This window comes from Oncorhynchus clarkii, chromosome 7 (genome assembly GCF_045791955.1).
Source record: "Oncorhynchus clarkii lewisi isolate Uvic-CL-2024 chromosome 7, UVic_Ocla_1.0, whole genome shotgun sequence".
Taxonomy (NCBI): Eukaryota; Metazoa; Chordata; class Actinopteri; order Salmoniformes; family Salmonidae; genus Oncorhynchus; species Oncorhynchus clarkii.
Window position 1 is genome coordinate 85,426,561 of NC_092153.1, and position 23,344 is coordinate 85,449,904.

The 23,344-nt window shown below is 49.6% G+C and overlaps 1 protein-coding gene across 1 annotated transcript in view; it reads left to right on the forward strand.

Moving 5' to 3' along the window:
* The window catches only part of LOC139413945 (dual specificity tyrosine-phosphorylation-regulated kinase 2-like), a 36,329-nt gene extending 15,004 nt beyond the window's left edge, over window positions 1–21,325 (forward strand). The window contains exons 3-6 of the mRNA XM_071161836.1: window positions 9,618–10,022; window positions 12,544–12,708; window positions 14,893–15,282; window positions 17,868–21,325. Of these exons, the coding sequence (XP_071017937.1) occupies window positions 9,618–10,022; window positions 12,544–12,708; window positions 14,893–15,282; window positions 17,868–18,581 (1,674 nt within the window). The 3' untranslated portion in view covers window positions 18,582–21,325. The remainder of the gene's footprint in view (window positions 1–9,617; window positions 10,023–12,543; window positions 12,709–14,892; window positions 15,283–17,867) is intronic.
* Window positions 21,326–23,344: the final 2,019 nt, after the last annotated feature.

The window sequence follows — 23,344 nt, forward strand, 5'->3', positions numbered from 1 at the left end:
ACCTGAGTTTGAGGCTGGGGCCTACAGGTAAATGGTGATGAATGGGCAGAGCGGGTCAGTTAAGTACATACAGGACCTGAGTTTGAGGCTGGGGCCTACAGGTAAATGGTGATGAATGGGCAGAGCGGGTCAGTTAGGTACATACACGGCCATTTCTCAGGGCCTTGTTACAAAACGATACAAATACATGTTCCTTCCTCTCTCCCTCTTCATCTCTCTCCCCCTTCCTTGCTCTCCTTATCCTCTCCCCTTCGTCTCCCTCTCCCTCCTTATCCTCTCTCTCCTCCGTCTCTCTCTCTCCTTATCCTCTCTCCTCCGCCTCTCTCTCTCTCCTTATCCTCTCTCTCCTCCGCCTCTCTCTCTCCTCCGACCCTCTCTCTCCTTATCCTCTCTCCCCTTCCTCTCCCTCCTTATCCCCTCTCCTCCGTCTCTCTCTCTCCTTATCCTCTCTCCCCTTCCTCTCCCTCCTTATCCTCTCTCCTCCGTCTCTCTCTCCTTATCCTCTCTCCTCCGTCTCTCTCTCCTTATCCTCTCTCCTCCGTCTCTCTCTCTCCTTATCCTCTCTCCCCTTCGTCTCCCTCCTTATCCCCTCTCCTCCGTCCCTCTCCCTCCTTATCCTCTCTCCTCCGTCTCTCTCTCCTTATCCCCTCTCCTCCGTCTCTCTCTCTCCTTATCCTCTCTCCCCTTCCTCTCCCTCCTTATCCTCTCTCCTCCGTCTCTCTCTCCTTATCCTCTCTTCTCCGTCTCTCCCTCCTTATCCTCTCTTCTCCGTCTCTCTTTCTCCTTATCCCCTCTCCTCCGTCTCTCTCTCTCCTTATCCCCTCTCCTCCGTCTCTCTCTCTCCTTAATCCCTCTCCTCCGTCTCTCTCTCCTTATCCCCTCTCCTCCGTCTCTCTTTTTATCCCCTTTCCCCTTCGTCTCCCTCCTTATCCTCTCTCCCCTTCCTCTCTCTCCTTATCCTCTCTTCTCCGTCCCTCTCTCTCCTTATCCCCTCTCCTCCGTCTCTCTCTCTTTTTATCCTCTCTCCTCCGTCTCTCTCTCTCCTTATCCTCTCTTCTCCGTCCCTCTCACTCCTTATCCCCTCTCCCCTTCGTCTCCCTCCTTATCCCCTCTCCTCCGTCTCTCTTTTTATCTTCTCTCCTCCGTCTCTCTCTCTCCTTATCCTCTCTCTCTCCTTATCCTCTCTCTCTCCTTATCCCCTATCGCTCCTTATCCCCTCTACCTCCTTATCCCCTCTACCTCCTTATCCCCTCTACCTCCTTATCCCCTCTACCTCCTTATCCCCTCTACCTCCTTATCCCCTCTACCTCCTTATCCCCTCTCATCCTTTACCTCTCTCTCCCTCCTTATCCCCTCTCCCTCCTTATCCCCTCTCCCTCCCTCCTTATCCCCTCTCCCTCCCTCCTTATCCCCTCTCCCTCCCTCCTTATCCCCTCTCCCTCCCTCCTTATCCCCCTCTCCCTCCCTCCTTATCCCCCTCTCCCTCCCTCCTTATCCCCTCTCCCTCCCTCCATATCCCCTCTACCTCCTTATCCCCTCTACCTCCTTATCCCCTCTACCTCCTTATCCCCTCTACCTCCTTATCCCCTCTACCTCCTTATCCCCTCTCGTCATTCACCTCTCTCTCCCTCCTTATCCCCTCTCCCTCCTTATCCCCCCTCTTACTCCTTATCCCCTCTCCCTCCTTATCCCCCCTCTCCCTTCGTATCCCCCCTCTCCCTCCTTATCCTCTCCTCCCACTCGTCTCTCTCTCCCTTGAACCATAAGGAGGGATGTGAAGGAGGGGTGTGGAGGAGGGATGTGTTAGTGTTGGAACCAGACCCAGTAGGTCATTTTGAACGATGCTCTCTGATTGGCTTACTGCCAGAGGGGCTGTTTACATCCAGACCCATTAAGGAGGGCACACACCACAAGCAGGCAGGAAACAAGGTCCGATAGATTGTAAAGATTTACTAGGCTTGAAAATCTGACCTAACACATTCACCATTACCCCTCACCTCTCTTCTCTCCCGACAAGTTATAATCCACGAGCACAGAGAATAGGGTCCCGCTGTGCTAGTCTTCTGCTACAACATGTTATACTCTCCTCATACACTCTGTCTGTGTGTCTGTGTGTCTGTGTTCGTTCAGACAGCTGATGTAGGAGGAAGGTCTGCTCCCACTGGAATGCCTGCTGCTGCACACCCACAGCTATTCAGGGCTCACGCCTGCCACACACACACATAAGCCTGCCACACACACACACACACAAGCCTGCCACACACACACACACACAAGCCTGCCACACACACACACACACACGCCTGCCACACACACACACACACAAGCCTGCCACACACACACACACACACAAGCCTGCCACACACATACACACACACACACGCCTGCCACACACACACACGCCTGCCACCCACACACACAAACACTCTCACTTCTCAGCTGGGGGGAAGGATTGCATAGTTCAGGAGTGTGTTTCCATCTCATAACAAATGTTCCCTCTAAGCTGCGCCTCTCCCCCTGTTCCTCTAAACTGCGCCCCTCCCCCTGTTCCTCTAAGCTGCGCCCCTCCCCCCTGTTCCTCTAAACTGCGCCCCTCCCCCCTGTTCCTCTAAGCTGCGCCCCTCCACCCTGTCCCTCTAAGCTGCCCCCTCCCCCTGTTCCTCTAAGCTGCGCCCCTCCCCCTGTTCCTCTAAGCTGCACCCCTCCCCCTGTTCCTCTAAGCTGCACCCCTCCACCCTGTTCCTCTAAGCTGCACCCCTCCACCCTGTTCCTCTAAGCTGCACCCCTCCACCCTGTTCCTCTAAGCGGCACCCCTCCCCCCTGTTCCTCTAAGCTGCCCCCCTCCCCCTTGTTCCTCTAAGCTGCGCCCCTCCCCCCTGTTCCTCTAAGCTGCACCCCTCCCCCGTTCCTCTAAGCTGCACCCCTCCCCCTGTTCCCTCTAAGCTGCACCCCTCCCCCTGTTCCTCTAAGCTGCACCCCTCCCCCTGTTCCTCTAAGCTGCGCCCCTCCCCCTGTCCCTCTAAGCTGCGCCCCTCCCCCAGTTCCTCTAAACTGCGCCCCTCCCCCAGTTCCTCTAAACTGCGCCCCTCCCCCTGTTCCTCTAAGCTGCGCCCCTCCCCCCTGTTCCTCTAAGCTGCGCCCCTCCCCCCTGTTCCTCTAAGCTGCGCCCCTCCCCCCTGTTCCTCTAAGCTGCGCCCCTCCCCCCTGTTCCTCTAAGCTGCGCCCCTCCACCCTGTTCCTCTAAGCTGCGCCCCTCCCCCCTGTTCCTCTAAGCTGCGCCCCTCCCCCCTGTTCCTCTAAGCTGCGCCCCTCCCCCCTGTTCCTCTAAACTGCGCCCCTCCCCCCTGTTCCTCTAAGCTGCGCCCCTCCCCCCTGTTCCTCTAAGCTGCGCCCCTCCCCCCTGTTCCTCTAAGCTGCGCCCCTCCCCCCTGTTCCTCTAAGCTGCACCCCTCCCCCGTTCCTCTAAGCTGCACCCCTCCCCCTGTTCCCTCTAAGCTGCACCCCTCCCCCTGTTCCTCTAAGCTGCACCCCTCCCCCTGTTCCTCTAAGCTGCGCCCCTCCCCCTGTCCCTCTAAGCTGCGCCCCTCCCCCAGTTCCTCTAAACTGCGCCCCTCCCCCAGTTCCTCTAAACTGCGCCCCTCCCCCTGTTCCTCTAAGCTGCGCCCCTCCCCCCTGTTCCTCTAAGCTGCGCCCCTCCCCCCTGTTCCTCTAAGCTGCGCCCCTCCCCCCTGTTCCTCTAAGCTGCGCCCCTCCCCCCTGTTCCTCTAAGCTGCGCCCCTCCACCCTGTTCCTCTAAGCTGCGCCCCTCCCCCCTGTTCCTCTAAGCTGCGCCCCTCCCCCCTGTTCCTCTAAGCTGCGCCCCTCCCCCCTGTTCCTCTAAACTGCGCCCCTCCCCCCTGTTCCTCTAAGCTGCGCCCCTCCCCCCTGTTCCTCTAAGCTGCGCCCCTCCCCCCTGTTCCTCTAAGCTGCGCCCCTCCCCCCTGTTCCTCTAAGCTGCGCCCCTCCCCCCTGTTCCTCTAAGCTGCGCCCCTCCCCCCTGTTCCTCTAAGCTGCACCCCTCCACCCTGTTCCTCTAAGCGGCACCCCTCCCCCCTGTTCCTCTAAGCTGCCCCCCTCCCCCTTGTTCCTCTAAGCTGCGCCCCTCCCCCCTGTTCCTCTAAGCTGCGCCCCTCCCCCGTTCCTCTAAGCTGCACCCCTCCCCCTGTTCCCTCTAAGCTGCACCCCTCCCCCTGTTCCTCTAAGCTGCACCCCTCCCCCTGTTCCTCTAAGCTGCGCCCCTCCCCCTGTCCCTCTAAGCTGCGCCCCTCCCCCAGTTCCTCTAAACTGCGCCCCTCCCCCAGTTCCTCTAAACTGCGCCCCTCCCCCTGTTCCTCTAAGCTGCGCCCCTCCCCCCTGTTCCTCTAAGCTGCGCCCCTCCCCCCTGTTCCTCTAAGCTGCGCCCCTCCCCCCTGTTCCTCTAAGCTGCGCCCCTCCCCCCTGTTCCTCTAAGCTGCGCCCCTCCACCCTGTTCCTCTAAGCTGCGCCCCTCCCCCCTGTTCCTCTAAGCTGCGCCCCTCCCCCCTGTTCCTCTAAGCTGCGCCCCTCCCCCCTGTTCCTCTAAACTGCGCCCCTCCCCCCTGTTCCTCTAAGCTGCGCCCCTCCCCCCTGTTCCTCTAAGCTGCGCCCCTCCCCCCTGTTCCTCTAAGCTGCGCCCCTCCCCCCTGTTCCTCTAAGCTGCACCCCTCCCCCGTTCCTCTAAGCTGCACCCCTCCCCCTGTTCCCTCTAAGCTGCACCCCTCCCCCTGTTCCTCTAAGCTGCACCCCTCCCCCTGTTCCTCTAAGCTGCGCCCCTCCCCCTGTCCCTCTAAGCTGCGCCCCTCCCCCAGTTCCTCTAAACTGCGCCCCTCCCCCAGTTCCTCTAAACTGCGCCCCTCCCCCTGTTCCTCTAAGCTGCGCCCCTCCCCCCTGTTCCTCTAAGCTGCGCCCCTCCCCCCTGTTCCTCTAAGCTGCGCCCCTCCCCCCTGTTCCTCTAAGCTGCGCCCCTCCCCCCTGTTCCTCTAAGCTGCGCCCCTCCCCCCTGTTCCTCTAAGCTGCGCCCCTCCCCCCTGTTCCTCTAAGCTGCGCCCCTCCCCCCTGTTCCTCTAAGCTGCGCCCCTCCCCCCTGTTCCTCTAAGCTGCGCCCCTCCCCCCTGTTCCTCTAAGCTGCGCCCCTCCCCCCTGTTCCTCTAAGCTGCGCCCCTCCCCCCTGTTCCTCTAAGCTGCGCCCCTCCCCCCTGTTCCTCTAAGCTGCGCCCCTCCCCCCTGTTCCTCTAAGCTGCGCCCCTCCCCCCTGTTCCTCTAAGCTGCGCCCCTCCCCCCTGTTCCTCTAAGCTGCGCCCCTCCCCCCTGTTCCTCTAAGCTGCGCCCCTCCCCCCTGTTCCTCTAAGCTGCGCCCCTCCCCCCTGTTCCTCTAAGCTGCGCCCCTCCCCCCTGTTCCTCTAAGCTGCGCCCCTCCCCCCTGTTCCTCTAAGCTGCGCCCCTCCCCCCTGTTCCTCTAAGCTGCGCCCCTCCCCCCTGTTCCTCTAAGCTGCGCCCCTCCCCCCTGTTCCTCTAAGCTGCGCCCCTCCCCCCTGTTCCTCTAAGCTGCGCCCCTCCCCCCTGTTCCTCTAAGCTGCGCCCCTCCCCCCTGTTCCTCTAAGCTGCGCCCCTCCCCCCTGTTCCTCTAAGCTGCGCCCCTCCCCCCTGTTCCTCTAAGCTGCGCCCCTCCCCCCTGTTCCTCTAAGCTGCGCCCCTCCCCCCTGTTCCTCTAAGCTGCGCCCCTCCCCCCTGTTCCTCTAAGCTGCGCCCCTCCCCCCTGTTCCTCTAAGCTGCGCCCCTCCCCCCTGTTCCTCTAAGCTGCGCCCCTCCCCCCTGTTCCTCTAAGCTGCGCCCCTCCCCCCTGTTCCTCTAACCTCTGTCTGTGCCTTTGCAAAGATAAAGAAATTGCAGGAGTTCTTTTTTTTTTATGCAAACTGAACCATTTTATTGTCGACCGCCATATCTTACAAATGTTCTAAAAACCTGTCCTGCAGAGAGTGCTGACCTTTGGTCTGATATGCGTGTTCAGAAACATGCGAGAACAAGCTTCAGGGCTTGCTTAAGGCGGCAGGAAAGAAAAATTGGTATAGAACAAGAACCAGCCGCCAACCTGTACACAGTACTCATCCCCCTTCACTCAAAACTCATCCTCGTAGAACTTGAAAGCGTTTTACAGGACAGTACTCATCCCCCTTCACTCAAAACTCATCCTCGTAGAACTTGAAAGCGTTTTACAGGACAGTACTCATCCCCCTTCACTCAAAACTCATCCTCGTAGAACTTGAAAGCGTTTTACAGGACAGTACTCATCCCCCTTCACTCAAAACTCATCCTCGTAGAACTTGAAAGCGTTTTACAGGACAGTACTCATCCCCCTTCACTCAAAACTCATCCTCGTAGAACTTGAAAGCGTTTTACAGGACAGTACTCATCCCCCTTCACTCAAAACTCATCCTCGTAGAACTTGAAAGCGTTTTACAGGACAGTACTCATCCCCCTTCACTCAAAACTCATCCTCGTAAAACTTGAAAGCGTTTTACAGGACAGTACTCATCCACCTTCACTCAAAACTCATCCTCGTAGAACTTGAAAGCGTTTCACAGGACAGTACTCACCCCCCTTCACTCAAAACTCATCCTCGTAGAACTTGAAAGCGTTTTACAGGACAGTACTCATCCCCCTTCACTCAAAACTCATCCTCGTAGAACTTGAAAGCGTTTTACAGGACAGTACTCATCCCCCTTCACTCAAAACTCATCCTCGTAAAACTTGAAAGCGTTTTACAGGACAGTACTCATCCCCCTTCACTCAAAACTCATCCTCGTAGAACTTGAAAGTGTTTTACAGGACCGTACTCATCCCCCTTCACTCAAAACTCATCCTCGTAGAACTTGAAAGTGTTTTACAGGACAGTACTCATCCCCCTTCACTCAACTCATCCTCGTAGAACTTGAAAGCGTTTTACAGGACAGTACTCATCCCCCTTCACTCAACTCATCCTCGTAGAACTTGAAAGCGTTTTACAGGACAGTACTCATCCCCCTTCACTCAAAACTCATCCTCGTAAAACTTGAAAGCGTTTTACAGGACAGTACTCATCCCCCTTCACTCAAAACTCATCCTCGTAGAACTTGAAAGCGTTTTACAGGACAGTACTCATCCCCCTTCACTCAAAACTCATCCTCGTAGAACTTGAAAGCGTTTTACAGGACAGTACTCATCCCCCTTCACTCAAAACTCATCCTCGTAGAACTTGAAAGTGTTTTACAGGACAGTACTCATCCCCCTTCACTCAAAACTCATCCTCGTAGAACTTGAAAGTGTTTTACAGGACAGTACTCATCCCCCTTCACTCAAAACTCATCCTCGTAGAACTTGAAAGTGTTTTACAGGACAGTATTCATCCCCCTTCACTCAAAACTCATCCTCGTAGAACTTGAAAGTGTTTTACAGGACAGTATTCATCCCCCTTCACTCAAAACTCATCCTCGTAGAACTTGAAAGTGTTTTACAGGACAGTACTCATCACTGAAAACTGATTGAAAGCAGCAGCCAGACAAGGGGAAAGAGACTTGTTCAATAGAAGATTCAACCAGATAGACATAGGGACTATTTTATTCCAACAGCCATCAGGCTGTATAATAGATAGTCTGTTGGTCCCTCCAGTATACTGCACATTCACTTTCAATGTGTAGCTATAGCGCTTTGAATGAATGTTTTCTTTGTGTGTTTCATGTGTTATGTACCGTCTTTTTTTTTTAAGCACATGAATGAATGTCCCCCTGGTGGGATAATACAGTTGATCTGAATGTTGCGGAAGTGGAAGAATGAGGATTTGACGGTCTATCTTATGTGGTGGTCAAATGAGAGTCCAGGGTGACACCAAGGTTGTGTGCGTGGAGGGAGGGAGAAACAGTGGAGGTGTTGTCAATGGTGAGGTTCTCAGCTTTGGCGAGGGTGGATTTGGTGCCTATGAGGAGTTCTGTTTTATCACTGTTGAGCTTTCATTTATTTCACCTTTATTTAACCAGGTAGGCCAGTTGATAACAAGTTCTCATTCTCAGCTTGAGGAAGTTCTGTTTTATCCCTGTTGAGCTTGAGGAAGTTTGAACCAGACTCGGGAGTTAGATCTCTTGGTAGACTTCTGGGACAGATTGAAATGTAACTAGGTTTTTATAGTCCGTGCATGTGTCTTGTCTAACTGTCTCTACCCTCCCAGTCTGATAACAGCTGACACATGGAGAGTTTGTGTTTGTCCTCGTTGATCTGCAGAAGCAGCAGCTACTCTTCCTGGGATCCACAAGAAACACAAAACATGACAAGTAAACAAAACAGTGATAGGCAAGAACAGACCAATTTTAAAATACAAGAATATATTAACAATACAACAGAATAATGTTAGTGTGTTTGTGTCCCCTCATGGTCCGTTCCATGAGATGTTATTTAATCTGTTTGTAAAGGTCATTTATCTGTTTGCTTGAGTAATTGGAGATGGGAGTTCCATGCGATCATGGCTCTGTGTAATACTGTGCATTGGCTTAATGTACTTTGGGACTGTGAATAGACCCCTAGTGGCATGTCTTGTGGGGTATGTATGGGTGTCTGAAGAGACCCCTAGTGGCATGTCTTGTGGGGTATGTATGGGTGTCTGAAGAGACCCCTGGTTGGATGTCTTGTGAGTTATATATGGGTGTCTGAAGAGACCCCTGGAGGCATGTCTTGTGGTTTATATATGGGTGTCTGAAGAGACCCCTGGTGGCATGTCTTGTGGGGTATATATGGGTGTCTGAAGAGACCCCTGATGGCATGTCTTGTGTGGTATGTATGGGTGTCTGAAGAGACCCCTGGTGGCATGTCTTGTGGGGTATGTATGGGTGTCTGAAGAGACCCCTGGTGGCATGTCTTCTGGGTTATATATGGGTGACTGAAGAGACCCCTGGTGGCATGTCTTGTGGGGTATATATGGGTGACTGAAGAGACCCCTGGTGGCAGGTCTTGTGGGGTATGTATGGGTGTCTGAAGAGACCCCTGATGGCAGGTCTTGTGGGGTATATATGGGTGTCTGAAGAGACCCCTGATGGCAGGTCTTGTGGGGTATGTATGGGTGTCTGAAGAGACCCCTGATGGCAGGTCTTGTGGGGTATGTATGGGTGTCTGAAGAGACCCCTGATGGCAGGTCTTGTGGGGTATGTATGGGTGTCTGAGCTGTGTGTTATTTGATTAACAGGAAGAAAAATGTACATTACAAATAAAACAAAAATAACCACAAGGCGCAACCTCAATACCACCATTACAACCAATAAACCACTACAACGTTTGAGCCAGCTACAGCTCTGTTTTGAGCCAGCTACAGCTCTGTTTTGAGCCAGCTACACCTCTGTTTTGAGCCAGCTACAGCTCTGTTTTGAGCCAGCTACACCTCTGTTTTGAGCCAGCTACAGCTCTGATGAGTCTTTCTTTGTTGCACCTGACCCTATTACCGGACAACATTGTCTGGCAGGAATTGGTTCCTGTTCCACTGGTTCTCCCCCTCTCTCTTTCTCTGTCACTTTCTCTTTAACTCTCTCTTCTCCCTTCCCCAGGTGAATAAGACAGGTGTGATGCGGGACCAGATCGGTGTTAGTGGGGGTCAGCTGAAAGTCAAGTACCCGTACGAAGACTCCACCTACAACCGCAAGGTCAATGCTATTACCACGACAACACACAACGGCAACAGCACCACCGGACAGACCACCGGTAAACCCTCCCCGGTGACTGGGCTGTCTAAAGAGCGCACCGCCGGACAGACCACCGGTAAACCCGCCCCGGTGTCTGGACTGTCTAAAGAACGCAGCTCAGACAGTACGGGCTCCAGTAAAGGGTCGTCAGAGAGTACCGGACCCTGGGGAGGCAAACTGGTGGGACCCCTGACTCCTGAACAGGCCCTCAGACAGTACCGCTCTCAACTTACTATCCTGGAACAGACTGAGATACACTCCTACCCAGAGGTACACACACACACTCACTCACAGACACACATTCACACCAGCGCTCTACAGTGTGACCATTGTACTCAGAAAGTATTCAGACCCCTTCCCTTTACCCACATGTTGTTACATTACAGCCTTATTCTAAACTGGATTCAAATAAAATATATATACAATACCCGTTAATGACAAAGCCAAAACAGGTTTTTAGAAATGTTTGCAAATTTATAAAATGTTAAAATGTAAAACTTATTTAAATGAGTATTCACAGCCTTTGCTATGAGACTCGAAGTTGAGCTTAGGCATTCTTAAATGGAAGAAGTTTGGAACCATCAAGACTCTTCCTAGAGCTGGCTGGCCGGAAAAACTGAGAAATGGGCGGAAAAGGGACTTGGTCAGGGAGGTGACCAAGAACTTGATGGTCACTCTGATAGAGTTCCAGAGTTCCTCTGTAGAGATGGGAGAACCTTCCAGAAGGACAACCATTTCTGGAGCACTCCACCAATCAGGCATTTCTGGTAGAGTGGCCAGATGGAAGCCCATTGAGTTTGCCAAAAGTCACCTAAAGACTCTCAGACCATGAGAAACAAGATTCTCTGGTCTGATGAAACCAAGTGTGGAACTCTTTGGCCTGAATGCCAAGCATCATGTCTGGAGTTAACCTGGCACCATTCCTACTGTGAAGCATGGTGGTGGCAGCATCATGCTGTGGGGATGTTTTTCAGTGTCAGGGAACGGGAGACTAGTCAGGATCGAGGTAAAGATGAATGGCGCAAAGGACAGATAGATCCTTGATGAAAACCTGCCCCAGAGCGCTCAGGACCTCGGACTGGAGCGAAGGTTCACCTTCCAACAGGACAACGACCCTAAGCAAAGTCTCTGAATGTCCTTGAGGGGCCCAGCCAGAGCCTGGACTTGAACCCAATCAAACATCTCTGGAGAGACCTATTAACCAGCTGTGCGGTGACACTCTTCATTAGAGGTCGACCAATTATGATTTTTCAACGCCGATACCGATTATTGGAGGACCAAAAAAAGCCGATACCGATTAATCGGACTATTTTTTTTAAAAATTTGTTTTATTTGTAATAATGACAATTACAACAATACTGAATGAACACTTATTTTAACTTAATATAATACATCAATAAAAATCAATTTAGCCTCAAATAAATAATGAAACGTGTTCAATTTGGTTTAAATAATACAAAAACAAAGTGTTGGAGAAGAAAGTAAAAGTGCAATATGTGCCATGTAATAAAGCTAATGTTTCAGTTCCTTGTTCAGAACGTGAGAACAAATGAAAGCTGGTGGTTCCTTTTAACAAGTCTTCAATATTCCAAGGAAAGTGGTTTTAGGTTGTAGTTAATATAGTATTTATAGGACTATTTCTCTCTATACCATTTGTATTTCATTAACCTTTGACTATTGGTTATTCTTACATGCACTTTAGTATTGCCAATGTAACAGTATAGCTTCTGTCCCTCTCCTCGCTCCTCCCTGGGCTCGAACCAGGAACACAACAACAACAACCACCCTCAAAGCAGCGTTACCCATGCAGAGCAAGGGGAACAACTACTCCAAGTCTCAGAGCGAGTGACGTTTGAAACGCTATTAGCGCGCACCCCGCTAACTAGCTAGCCATTTCACATCGGTTACACCAGCCTCATCTCGGGAGTTGATAGGCTTGAAGTCATAAACAGCGCAATGCTTGAAGCATTGCGAAGAGCTGCTGGCAAAATGCACGAAAGTGCTGTTTGAATGAATGCTTACGAGCCTGCTGCTGCCAACCACCGCTCAGTCAGATTATATGCAACGCAGGCCACGCTAGATAAACTAGTAATATCATCAACCATGTGTAGTTAACTAGTGATTATGATTGATTGTTTTTTATAAGATAAGTTTAATGCTAGCTAGCAACTTACCTTGGCTTACTGCATTCGCGTAACAGGCAGTCTCCTCGTGGAGTGCAACGAGAGACATGTGGTTATAGCGTTGGACTAGTTAACTGTAAGGTTGCAATATTGGATCCTCCGAGCTGACACGGTGGAAATCTGTTGTTCTGCCCCTGAACGAGGCAGTTAACCCACCGTTCCTAGGCCGTATTTGAAAATGAGAATGTGTTCTTAACTGACTTGCCTGGTTAAATAAAGATGACATCGGGTGGTGTAGGTGTCCTGGAGGGCAGGTAGTTTGCCCCCGGTGATGCATTGTGCAGACCTCACTACCCTCTGGGAGAGCCTTACGATTGTGGGCAGAGAAGTTGCCGCACCAGACGGTGATACAGCCCGACAGGATGCTCTCGATTGTGCATCTGTAAAAGTTTTAGGTGCCAAGCCAAATTTCTTCAGCCTCCTGAGACAAGCACACGTGCACACACACAAACACACACACACACACACACTGAGACACCGACAAACAAACACACACACACACACACACACTGAGACACCGACAAACACACACACACATACAAACATGTATTTTGTTACATTAAAACAATTCTGTGATTAATTTGTTAATGATATTATGGTTCCAACAGGTGTATTTCCTGGGTCCCAACGCTAAGAAGCGTCCTGCAGTCGCTGGGGGCAACAACAATGGGGGTTTTGATGACGAGCAGGGCGGGTACATCCATGTACCCCACGATCACCTGGCCTTCAGATACGAGTTCCTCAAAGTCATCGGCAAGGGCAGCTTCGGACAGGTAACGCTTTAACCTCTGACCCCTGGACCCAGTTAATTTCCCCCTCATCTTTTCTCTTAATGTTTCCTTAACTTAATTAGTTGCACCAAACTTTTTATTTCCCCCTTAAATTAAGTGAAACATTTTTATATTTTTGATTATTTAACCTTTATTTAACTAGGCAAGTCAGTTAAGATCAAATTGTTATTTACAATGATGGCCTACCAAGAGGCAAAAGGCCCATGAGGTCCCTTAACGGCTTCATTCAGTATGGATATCAATGTAAACTGCATTTGTGTAGGTGAATGTTGCTTTCATCTGCTCTGTTTACAAAAGGAAAATATCAACCAGCTAGCTACTTAGCTATTCAATGAAAAGTGCACAATCAATGCTGGGTAGTTAGCTATAGCTACTTTGTGAGCTAGCTGGCTAGTTAGCTATAGCTACTCTGTGAGCTAGCAGGCTAGTTAGCTATAGCTACTCTGTGAGCTAGCAGGATAGTTAGCTATAGCTACTCTGTGAGCTAGCTGGCTAGTTAGCTATAGCTACTCTGTGAGCTAGCTAGCTAGAGTTAGCTGGCTAGTTAGCTACTCTGTGAGCTAGCTGGCTAGTTAGCTACTCTGTGAGCTAGCTGGCTAGTTAGCTACTCCGTGAGCTAGCTGGCTAGTTAGCTACTCTGTGAGCTAGCTTCATGTACTAGAAAGGAATAAAAACAAGTTGAGGAAAAGCAACTACAAGAAAATTGTTTTATCTTCTGAATCAATTTGTTTCTCCTGTCTTGAATATAGAAGTTATGTTTTGTGATCTCCCAAAATAAAGGCAATCTCTTTGGGGAGACTTTGTCAATGAACCAGGTCGTCTCCATGGTAACCAGAGACTCTTTCTGCAGTACTTGCCTTCAAACTACCGTAAAACCCTTAAATTGTGCCCTTACCTGGGGAAATGTTAGTAACACCCTTAAACAATTAAACAAGGGGAAATGATTCCTTAAAGCACAGGTGTCAAACTCATTCCATGGAGGGCCTAGTGTCTGCTGGTTTTTGTTTTTCCTTTCAATTAAGACCTAGACAACTAGGTGAGGAGAGTTCCTTACTGAGACCTAGACAACCAGGTGAGGGGAGTTCCTTACTGAGACCTAGACAACCAGGTGAGGGGTGTTCCTTACTGAGACCTGGACAACCAGGTGAGGGGAGTTCCTTACTGAGACCTAGACAACCAGGTGAGGGGAGTTCCTTACTGAGACCTGGACAACCAGGTGAGGGGAGTTCCTTACTGAGACCTGGACAACCAGGTGAGGGGAGTTCCTTACTGAGACCTAGACAACCAGGTGAGGGGAGTTCCTTACTGAGACCTGGACAACCAGGTGAGGGGAGTTCTTTACTGAGACCTAGACAACCAGGTGAGGGGAGTTCTTTACTGAGACCTGGACAACCAGGTGAGGGGAGTTCCTTACTGAGACCTGGACAACCAGGTGAGGGGAGTTCCTTACTGAGACCTGGACAACCAGGTGAGGGGAGTTCCTTACTGAGACCTAGACAACCAGGTGAGGGGAGTTCCTTACTGAGACCTAGACAACCAGGTGAGGGGAGTTCCTTACTGCGACCTAGTCAACCAGGTGAGGGGAGTTCCTTACTGAGACCTGGACAACCAGGTGAGGGGAGTTCCTTACTGAGACCTGGACAACCAGGTGAGGGGAGTTCCTTACTGAGACCTGGACAACCAGGTGAGGGGAGTTCTTTACTGAGACCTAGACAACCAGGTGAGGGGAGTTGCTTACTGAGACCTAGACAACCAGGTGAGGGGAGTTCCTTACTGAGACCTAGACAACCAGGTGAGGGGAGTTCCTTACTGAGACCTAGACAACCAGGTGAGGGGAGTTGCTTACTGAGACCTTTGACAACCAGGTGAGGGGAGTTCCTTACTGAGACCTAGACAACCAGGTGAGGGGAGTTCCTTACTGAGACCTAGACAACCAGGTGAGGGGAGTTCCTTACTAATCAGTGATCTCCTTGGTATCAAACTACAAGTGAAACACTTAAGAGGTTTTATGCAACCTGACCCTTAACCCATGAACCCTAACCCTAGTCCCCTCAAGGTGCTACAACAGCCTATTGGTTGGGTTTTTGATTGATTACCCGATAGATGTATTGATGGGATAACTGACGTATTGACATATATAAATATAAATATTGATCTGATGACCAGGTGGCGAAGGTGTACGACCACAAGCTGCAGCAGCACCTGGCTCTGAAGATGGTCCGTAACGAGAAGCGTTTCCACCGCCAAGCCCAGGAAGAAATCCGTATCCTCGAACACCTCCGTAAGCAGGACCGCTCCGGAACCATGAACGCCGTCCACATGCTAGAACACTTCACCTTCAGAAACCACATCTGCATGACCTTTGAACTGCTCAGCATGAACCTGTATGAGCTGATCAAGAGGAATAAGTTCCAGGGCTTCAGTCTGCCGCTGGTCAGGAAGTTTGCCCACAGCATCCTGCAGTGTTTGGAGGCTTTGAACCGACACCGGATCATCCACTGTGACCTGAAGCCGGAGAATATACTGCTGAAACAGCAGGGACGGAGTGGAATCAAGGTGAGGATGGGACGACTATACACACACTATACACACTACACACACTACACACACTACACACACTACACACACTACACACTACACACAGAGAATATACTGCTGAAACAGCAGGGACGGAGTGGAATCAAGGTGAGGATGGGACGACTACACACACACTATATACACTACACACTACACACACACACTACACACTATACACTATACACACACTACACACACACACTACACACTATACACTACACACACACTACTACACACACACACTACACACACACTACACACACACTACACACACTACACACACACTACACACTACACACTATACACACTACACACACACACTATACACACACTACACACACACACTACACACTATACACAACACACACACTACTACACACACACACTACACACACACTACACACACACTACACACGGAGAATATACTGCTGAAACAGCAGGGACGGAGTGGAATCAAGGTGAGGATGGGACGACTACACACACACTACTACACACTACACACTACACACTACACACACACTACACACACACACTACACACTATACACTATACACACACTACACACACATTACACACACACACACTACTACACACTACTACACACTACACACACTACACACACTATACACTACTACACACTACACACACTACACACACACACTACACACACACTACACACACACTACACACGGAGAATATACTGCTGAAACAGCAGGGACGGAGTGGAATCAAGGTGAGGATGGGACGACTATACGCACACTACACACACACACTACACACACTATACACTACACACACACTACACACACACACTACACACTACACACACACTACACACTATACACTACTACACACTACACACACTACACACACACACTACACACACACTACACACACTACACACGGAGAATATACTGCTGAAACAGCAGGGACGGAGTGGAATCAAGGTGAGGATGGGACGACTATACACACACTACACACACACTATATACACTACACACTACACACACACACTACACACACACACTACACACACACACTACACACTATACACTACTACACACTACACACACTACACACACACACTACACACACACTACTACACACTATACACACTACACACACACACTACTACACACACACACTACTACACACACACACTACTACACACTACACACACACACTACTACACACTACACACACACTATACACACACTACACACACCACTACACACACTACACACACACACACACACACACTACACACACACACTACACACTACACACACACACTACTACACACTATACACACACACTACACACACACCACACACACCACACACACACCACACACACTACACACACTACACACACTACTACACACTACTACACACTACTACACACTACACACACACTACACACACATTACACACTACTACACACTACTACACACTACTACACACTACACACACACTACACACACATTACACACTACTACACACTACTACACACTACACACACACTACACACACACTACACACACTACACACACTACTACACACTACTACACACTACTACACACTACTACACACTACACACACACTACACACACATTACACACTACTACACACTACTACACACTATACACACTACACACACACACTATACACACACTACACACACACACTACACACTATACACTACACACACACTACTACACACACACACTACACACACACTACACACGGAGAATATACTGCTGAAACAGCAGGGACGGAGTGGAATCAAGGTGAGGATGGGACGACTACACACACACTATATACACTACACACACACTACACACACATTACACACTACTACACACTACTACACACTACTACACACTACACACACACTACACACACATTACACACTACTACACACTACTACACACTACTACACACTACACACACACTACACACACATTACACACTACTACACACTACTACACACTACACACACACTACACACACATTACACACTACACACACTACTACACACTACTACACACTACTACACACTACACACACACTACACACACATTACACACTACTACACACTACTACACACTATACACACTACACACACACACTATACACACACTACACACACACACTACACACTACACACTATACACTACACACACACTACTACACACACACACTACACACACACTACACACGGAGAATATACTGCTGAAACAGCAGGGACGGAGTGGAATCAAGGTGAGGATGGGACGACTACACACACACTATATACACTACACACTACACACACACACTACACACTACACACACACTACACACACACTACACACACACACACTACTACACACTACACACACACTACACACACTACACACACACTACACACACACACACTACACACAGGAACACACACTACATAAACAGGAAAACACTACACACACAGGAACACACACTACACACAGACACAGAAAGAAACACACACACAGGATTTTCTCCTTGCCTTGCTATTTCTGTGTCTGACTCGGTCTCTCTGTCCAGGTGATAGACTTTGGTTCGTCATGTTTCCATCACCAGCGTGTCTACACGTACATCCAGTCCCGCTTCTACCGTGCCCCTGAGGTCATCCTGGGGTCACGCTACGGTCTCCCCATTGATATGTGGTCATTTGGCTGTATCCTGGCTGAGCTGCTGACAGGGTATCCCATGTTCCCAGGCGAGGACGAGGGGGACCAGCTGGCCTGTGTCATGGAGCTACTGGGCATGCCCCCTACCAAGCTGCTGGAGCAAGCCAAGAGGGCTAAGAACTTCATCTCCTCCAAGGGCCACCCGCGCTACTGCGGGGCTAACACCTTGCCCAGTGGGGCCACGGTGTTCACGGGCTCCCGCTCGCGCAGGGGGAAGCTCCGGGGTCCCCCTGCCAGTAAAGAGTGGAGCGCGGCCCTGAAGGGATGTGAAGATCTCACCTTTACAGACTTTATTAAGAGGTGTCTAGACTGGGACCCTTCCAGCAGACTGACCCCTAGTCAGGCCCTCAGACACCCCTGGCTCTACCGACGCCTGCCTAAGCCCCTGGCCCTCGCCGCTGGGGAGAGGAAGGGAGCGACAGAACACCACTCTACCTCCTTCCCATCCATCCTGCCGGCTAAAGGAGGGAGCGGCACAGCGGCAAATCACAAACTGAGAGCCAACATGATGGGAGACTCAGCAGGGTCCATACCCCTCCGCACCGTGCTGCCCAAACTGGTCTCATAGACAGATGGAGAGAGGGACAGAACCAGGAGGTTTTAAATTAGTTGGGTTGTTCTTTTCTCTTTTGGTTTTCTGTGTTTTTAATTATTTTGGAACGTGTGGACACTCCAGGTGTTGATTTAGAATTGTATCTGATGAACGGCCGTTGGACAGACTATATAAAGGTGTTTACAGCAGGTTAACTGACTCAGTGATTACTACATAGACACCTTAGAGCAGCTCTGGCCCTGCTGCTCTCCTACCTCATCATTCATTACAGGTCTAGACCAGTCCCTGATGAGGGGAATCACCCACCTGGTGTCCCAGGTCTAAATTAGGCCCTGATTAGAGGGGAATCACCCACCTGGTGTCCCAGGTCTAAATTAGGCCCTGATTAGAGGGGAATCACCCACCTGGTGTCCCGGGTCTAAACCAGTCCCTGATTAGAGGGGAATCACCCACCTGGTGTCCCAGGTCTAAATTAGGCCCTGATTAGAGGGGAATCACCCACCTGGTGTCCCAGGTCTAGACCCTGATGAGAGGAGAATCACCCACCTGGTGTCCCAGGTCTAGACCCTGATGAGAGGAGAACAGTGGCGCTGGCTTGGAGCTCCAGGGTCCTAGAGGTCATAGCTGTTCTACATGTTATTATATGGGTTTAATCAGCCAGGATCAGCTGTTTTCATCTCCAGTGTGTTTTGCTGTACAGCAGGTTTCTCAAACTCGGTCCCGGGGCCCCTCTTGGGTACACGTTTTGGTTGTTGTCCTAGCACGACACAGCTGACTCAAATAACCAACTCATCGAGCTTTGATTATGTTGTGCTAGGACAACAACTAAAACGTGTGTACACACACACACATATGTCTGCCCTTGTTTGTACGGTGTAGTGTCTATATATATATATATATATATATATATAAGGGCTAAAGGAGATCTGTTGGATCATGTAGCAACAACCAGCTTATAAAAATCATTGAATCATGTTGATGAGACAGGTCCTTCTGAGGAGACACGGACCTCTCTGCTCCTACATGTTGATGAGACAGGAACCTCTCTGCTCCTACATGTTGATGAGACAGGAACCTCTCTGCTCCTACATGTTGATGAGACAGGAACCTCTGAGGAGACACGGACCTCTCTGCTCCTACATGTTGATGAGACAGGAACCTCTCTGCTCCTACATGTTGATGAGACAGGAACCTCTCTGCTCCTACATGTTGATGAGACAGGTCCTTCTGAAGAGATAGGAACCTCTCTGCACCTACACTCCTGCACAGAAAAATATCTTTCATCACAGACCACCTCGTTAGATCATTGAGCTGAGCCAGAGACTGGGCTATCTCTCTGCTAAATCACAATGTTTATTAAATCATTGTGTCCAGAGTTGTTTATCTCTCGTTATCGCTCCCTGTTGGTATGTGGCGGGGGGGGGAGAGGGAGAGTGCGGCTCTTTAACACTAATGTGGGTATATCTCTGTCGTTTACAGTAGCCTGGGGAGGGAAGGATGTTACATGTAGGAAGCAGCCTGGGGGGGAGGGAGGTTACACTGAAAGGCGAGAGGAAAGAAGTAGCACATGCCACACCTCCCTGTCACTCAATGGTCGCTATGGAGCCTGCCGTGGTTGCCATGGTGTTGTTGGGGAGGGGCAGTAGGAGAGGTTAAAGGAGACAGAAGAGGGGCAGTAGGATAGGTTAAAGGAGACAGAAGAGTGACGACATACTCTCTGTCAGCTCCAGGGCTTTATCATTGACGTGAAGCGTTCAGAACGTTGCAGATAGAAATAGATTAACTAGAGCTGGAACGACTCCCTGTTCTACATAACAGACCTGACCGTGTTTGTTCTACACAATACATTTCTACATCCTGAGATGGTGGAGGCTGATTTAAAAGACATTCTCGCTCTCAAGGGGCTATATTGGCACGGGAAACATGTTTACAAGTGAGAAATATTAAACAAAAGTGAGAAGGCAAAACATCAACAACAACAAAAAAACGATTTGAATTTAACAGTAAACATTGCACTCAAAAAGGTTTTTACAAAAAATAGCAACATTTCAAATAGTCCATGTTTGATTTTTCTTTTCAAATTCTTTGTGTTTCTGTGTGAAATATGTATCTGTAATGTGGTTATACATTTAGCATGAGGTCAGGCAGTGCAGCTCAGTCTCTCACTCTCAGATCACGGACACTGCTGATACTCTTAGACACACACATTGTGTAAATGGTGCTGTCACTACACACACAGACGACATGTATGCATCAGGTGCATGTTGTATGGACCAGGTCACAGAGGTTATAGTTCAGGGTTCAACCTCCTTTCTGTTTCTCCTTCACTCAACGACACTGTCAGGGTTTGTTTTTATTTTGACTTATTCCTTCCTTTTCTTTCTTTTTTTATAGAAATGTTTTTTTTTTTATAGCTTTTTGTTACTCAACGACGAGAGGTTTTTAAAAGCATAAATTAAGGTGACGATGTGTTTATAGCGTTAACGATGGTGATGTGTGTATAGCGCTAACGATGGTGATGTGTGTATAGCGCTAACGGTGGTGATGTGTGTATAGCGCTAACGGTGGTGATGTGTGTATAGCGCTAACGGTGGTGATGTGTGTATAGCGCTAACGGTGGTGATGTGTGTATAGCGCTAACGGTGGTGATGTGTGTTGTAGGCTGTTTCAGCATGATGGAATCACATGAAACTGTTTCAACACTGAGATGAAGACCTACTGTTAACCGGTGAGCTGTAATAAAATATTAACTGAACCTTCATGTTCCTCACATTTCTGTCCTGTTGTGTCGGTGTACACTGCTACACACCACATTCCCTCTCCCCAGCAGTGTGTGTGGGTGTGTGTATGTGGTATGGAATGGTGGGTTGGGTTGGGTGGGCAACTGACCCTCACAGCCCCTCCTTATAACGCAGCTGCTCTGCCCATGTAGGCACGTACTCAGCTGTGTGCACCGTGAGATCCTGCTGAGTCTCTATATGGTAAGCAGGATAAAACTTATTACTGAGTTCAGAGCACGGACATGTCTTAAGTGCCGAGCCCCTTGTAGAACGTTAGTCTTAACTGCCAAGCGCCTTGTAGAACGTTAGTCTTAACTACCAAGCGCCTTGTAGAACGTTAGTTAGTCTTAACTACCGAGCCCCTTGTAGAACGTTAGTCTTAACTACCGAGCCCCTTGTAGAACGTTAATCTTAACTACCAAGCGCCTTGTAGAACGTTAGTCTTAACTACCGAGCCCCTTGTAGAACGTTAGTCTTAACTACCGAGCCCCTTGTAGAACGTTAGTCTTAACTACCAAGCGCCTTGTAGAACGTTAGTCTTAACTACCAAGCGCCTTGTAGAACGTTAGTCTTAACTACCAAGCGCCTTGTAGAACGTTAGTCTTAACTACCGAGCGCCTTGTAGAACGTTAGTCTTAACTACCAAGCGCCTTGTAGAACGTTACGGTGGTCAGAGGTAGGGCTGTTACGGTGACCGTATTACTACAACACCAGCAGTCACGAGTCATGAAGGCAGTCAAATTCCACGTGACTATTTAGTCACAGTAATTAGTCTTCTCCAAGCTCTGATGCTGCTGATGGTCATTAGCAGCCTACCAAACTTGTTACCTGCCTGGAGTACTCAGCACTCTATTGTCCCTCTAATCACTCTGATATCAATGCAAATGGAATAGAAAATCTAATCAAACACTTCATAAGACCCCTTGAGCTCATGTTGCGCAACATTTCTATAGGTTATGCAATTGTGTGGGAAAACAGAGTGATGGCCTCTACTAAAAAGAGGAGTATCCCATCAGCTTTCTATAGGCTAGGCCTACTAAATTTCTCAACCTTCTTAATATGAAGCACATTGCTTCTCTTTACAACAGGAGTATAGTCTACCTGGCTGGCATGAAAAGCGTCCTCCAGTTGATATTTAAGTGCATAGATGACATGTATTTTCCCCCTGTTTCGATACCGCTGTATGACAATGGTCTATTCTAACACACATTATTTAGTATATGTAAGGACAAGATTAAATCAAGAATAGTCTGTGGGTGACAATATTAGCTTGTGAACAATATTCCCTCTAAACTGAGCGTGTGCGGACACGGGTGCAGTAGCCCCAAGACTACAGCTCAGCGCCGAAATTTCAGCCCACAGAGGTAAGCAGGAGACTGAACTTAACTCCACTTTCTAGAGCAATGGTCACCAACTGGTCAATCACGATCCACTGGTCCGTCTCCGAGGCATTCCTAGTCGATCACGATCCACTGGTCCATCTCCAAATCAAATGTATTTATATAGCCCTTACATCAGCTGATATCTCAAAGTGCTGTACAGAAACCCAGCCTAAAACCCCAAATAGCAAGCAATGCAGGTGTAGAAGCACGGTGGCTAGGAAAAACTCCCTAGAAAGGCCAAAACCTAGGAAGAAACCTAAAGAGGAACCAGGCTATGAGGGGTGGCCAGTCGTCTTCTGGCTGTGCCGGGTGAAGATTATAACAGAACATGGCCAAGATGTTCAAATGTTCATAAATAACCAGCATGGTCAAATAATAATAATCACAGTAGTTGTCGAGGGTGCAGCAAGTCAGCACCTCAAGAGTAAATGTCAGTTGGCTTTTCATAGCCGATCATTAAGAGTGTCTCTACCGCTCCTGCTGTCTCTAGAGAGTTGAAAACAGCAGGTCTGGGACAGGTAGCACATCCGGTGAACAGGTCAGGGTTCCATAGCCGCAGGCAGAACAGTTAAAACTGGAGCAGCAGCAGGGCCAGGTGGATTGGGGACAGCAAGGA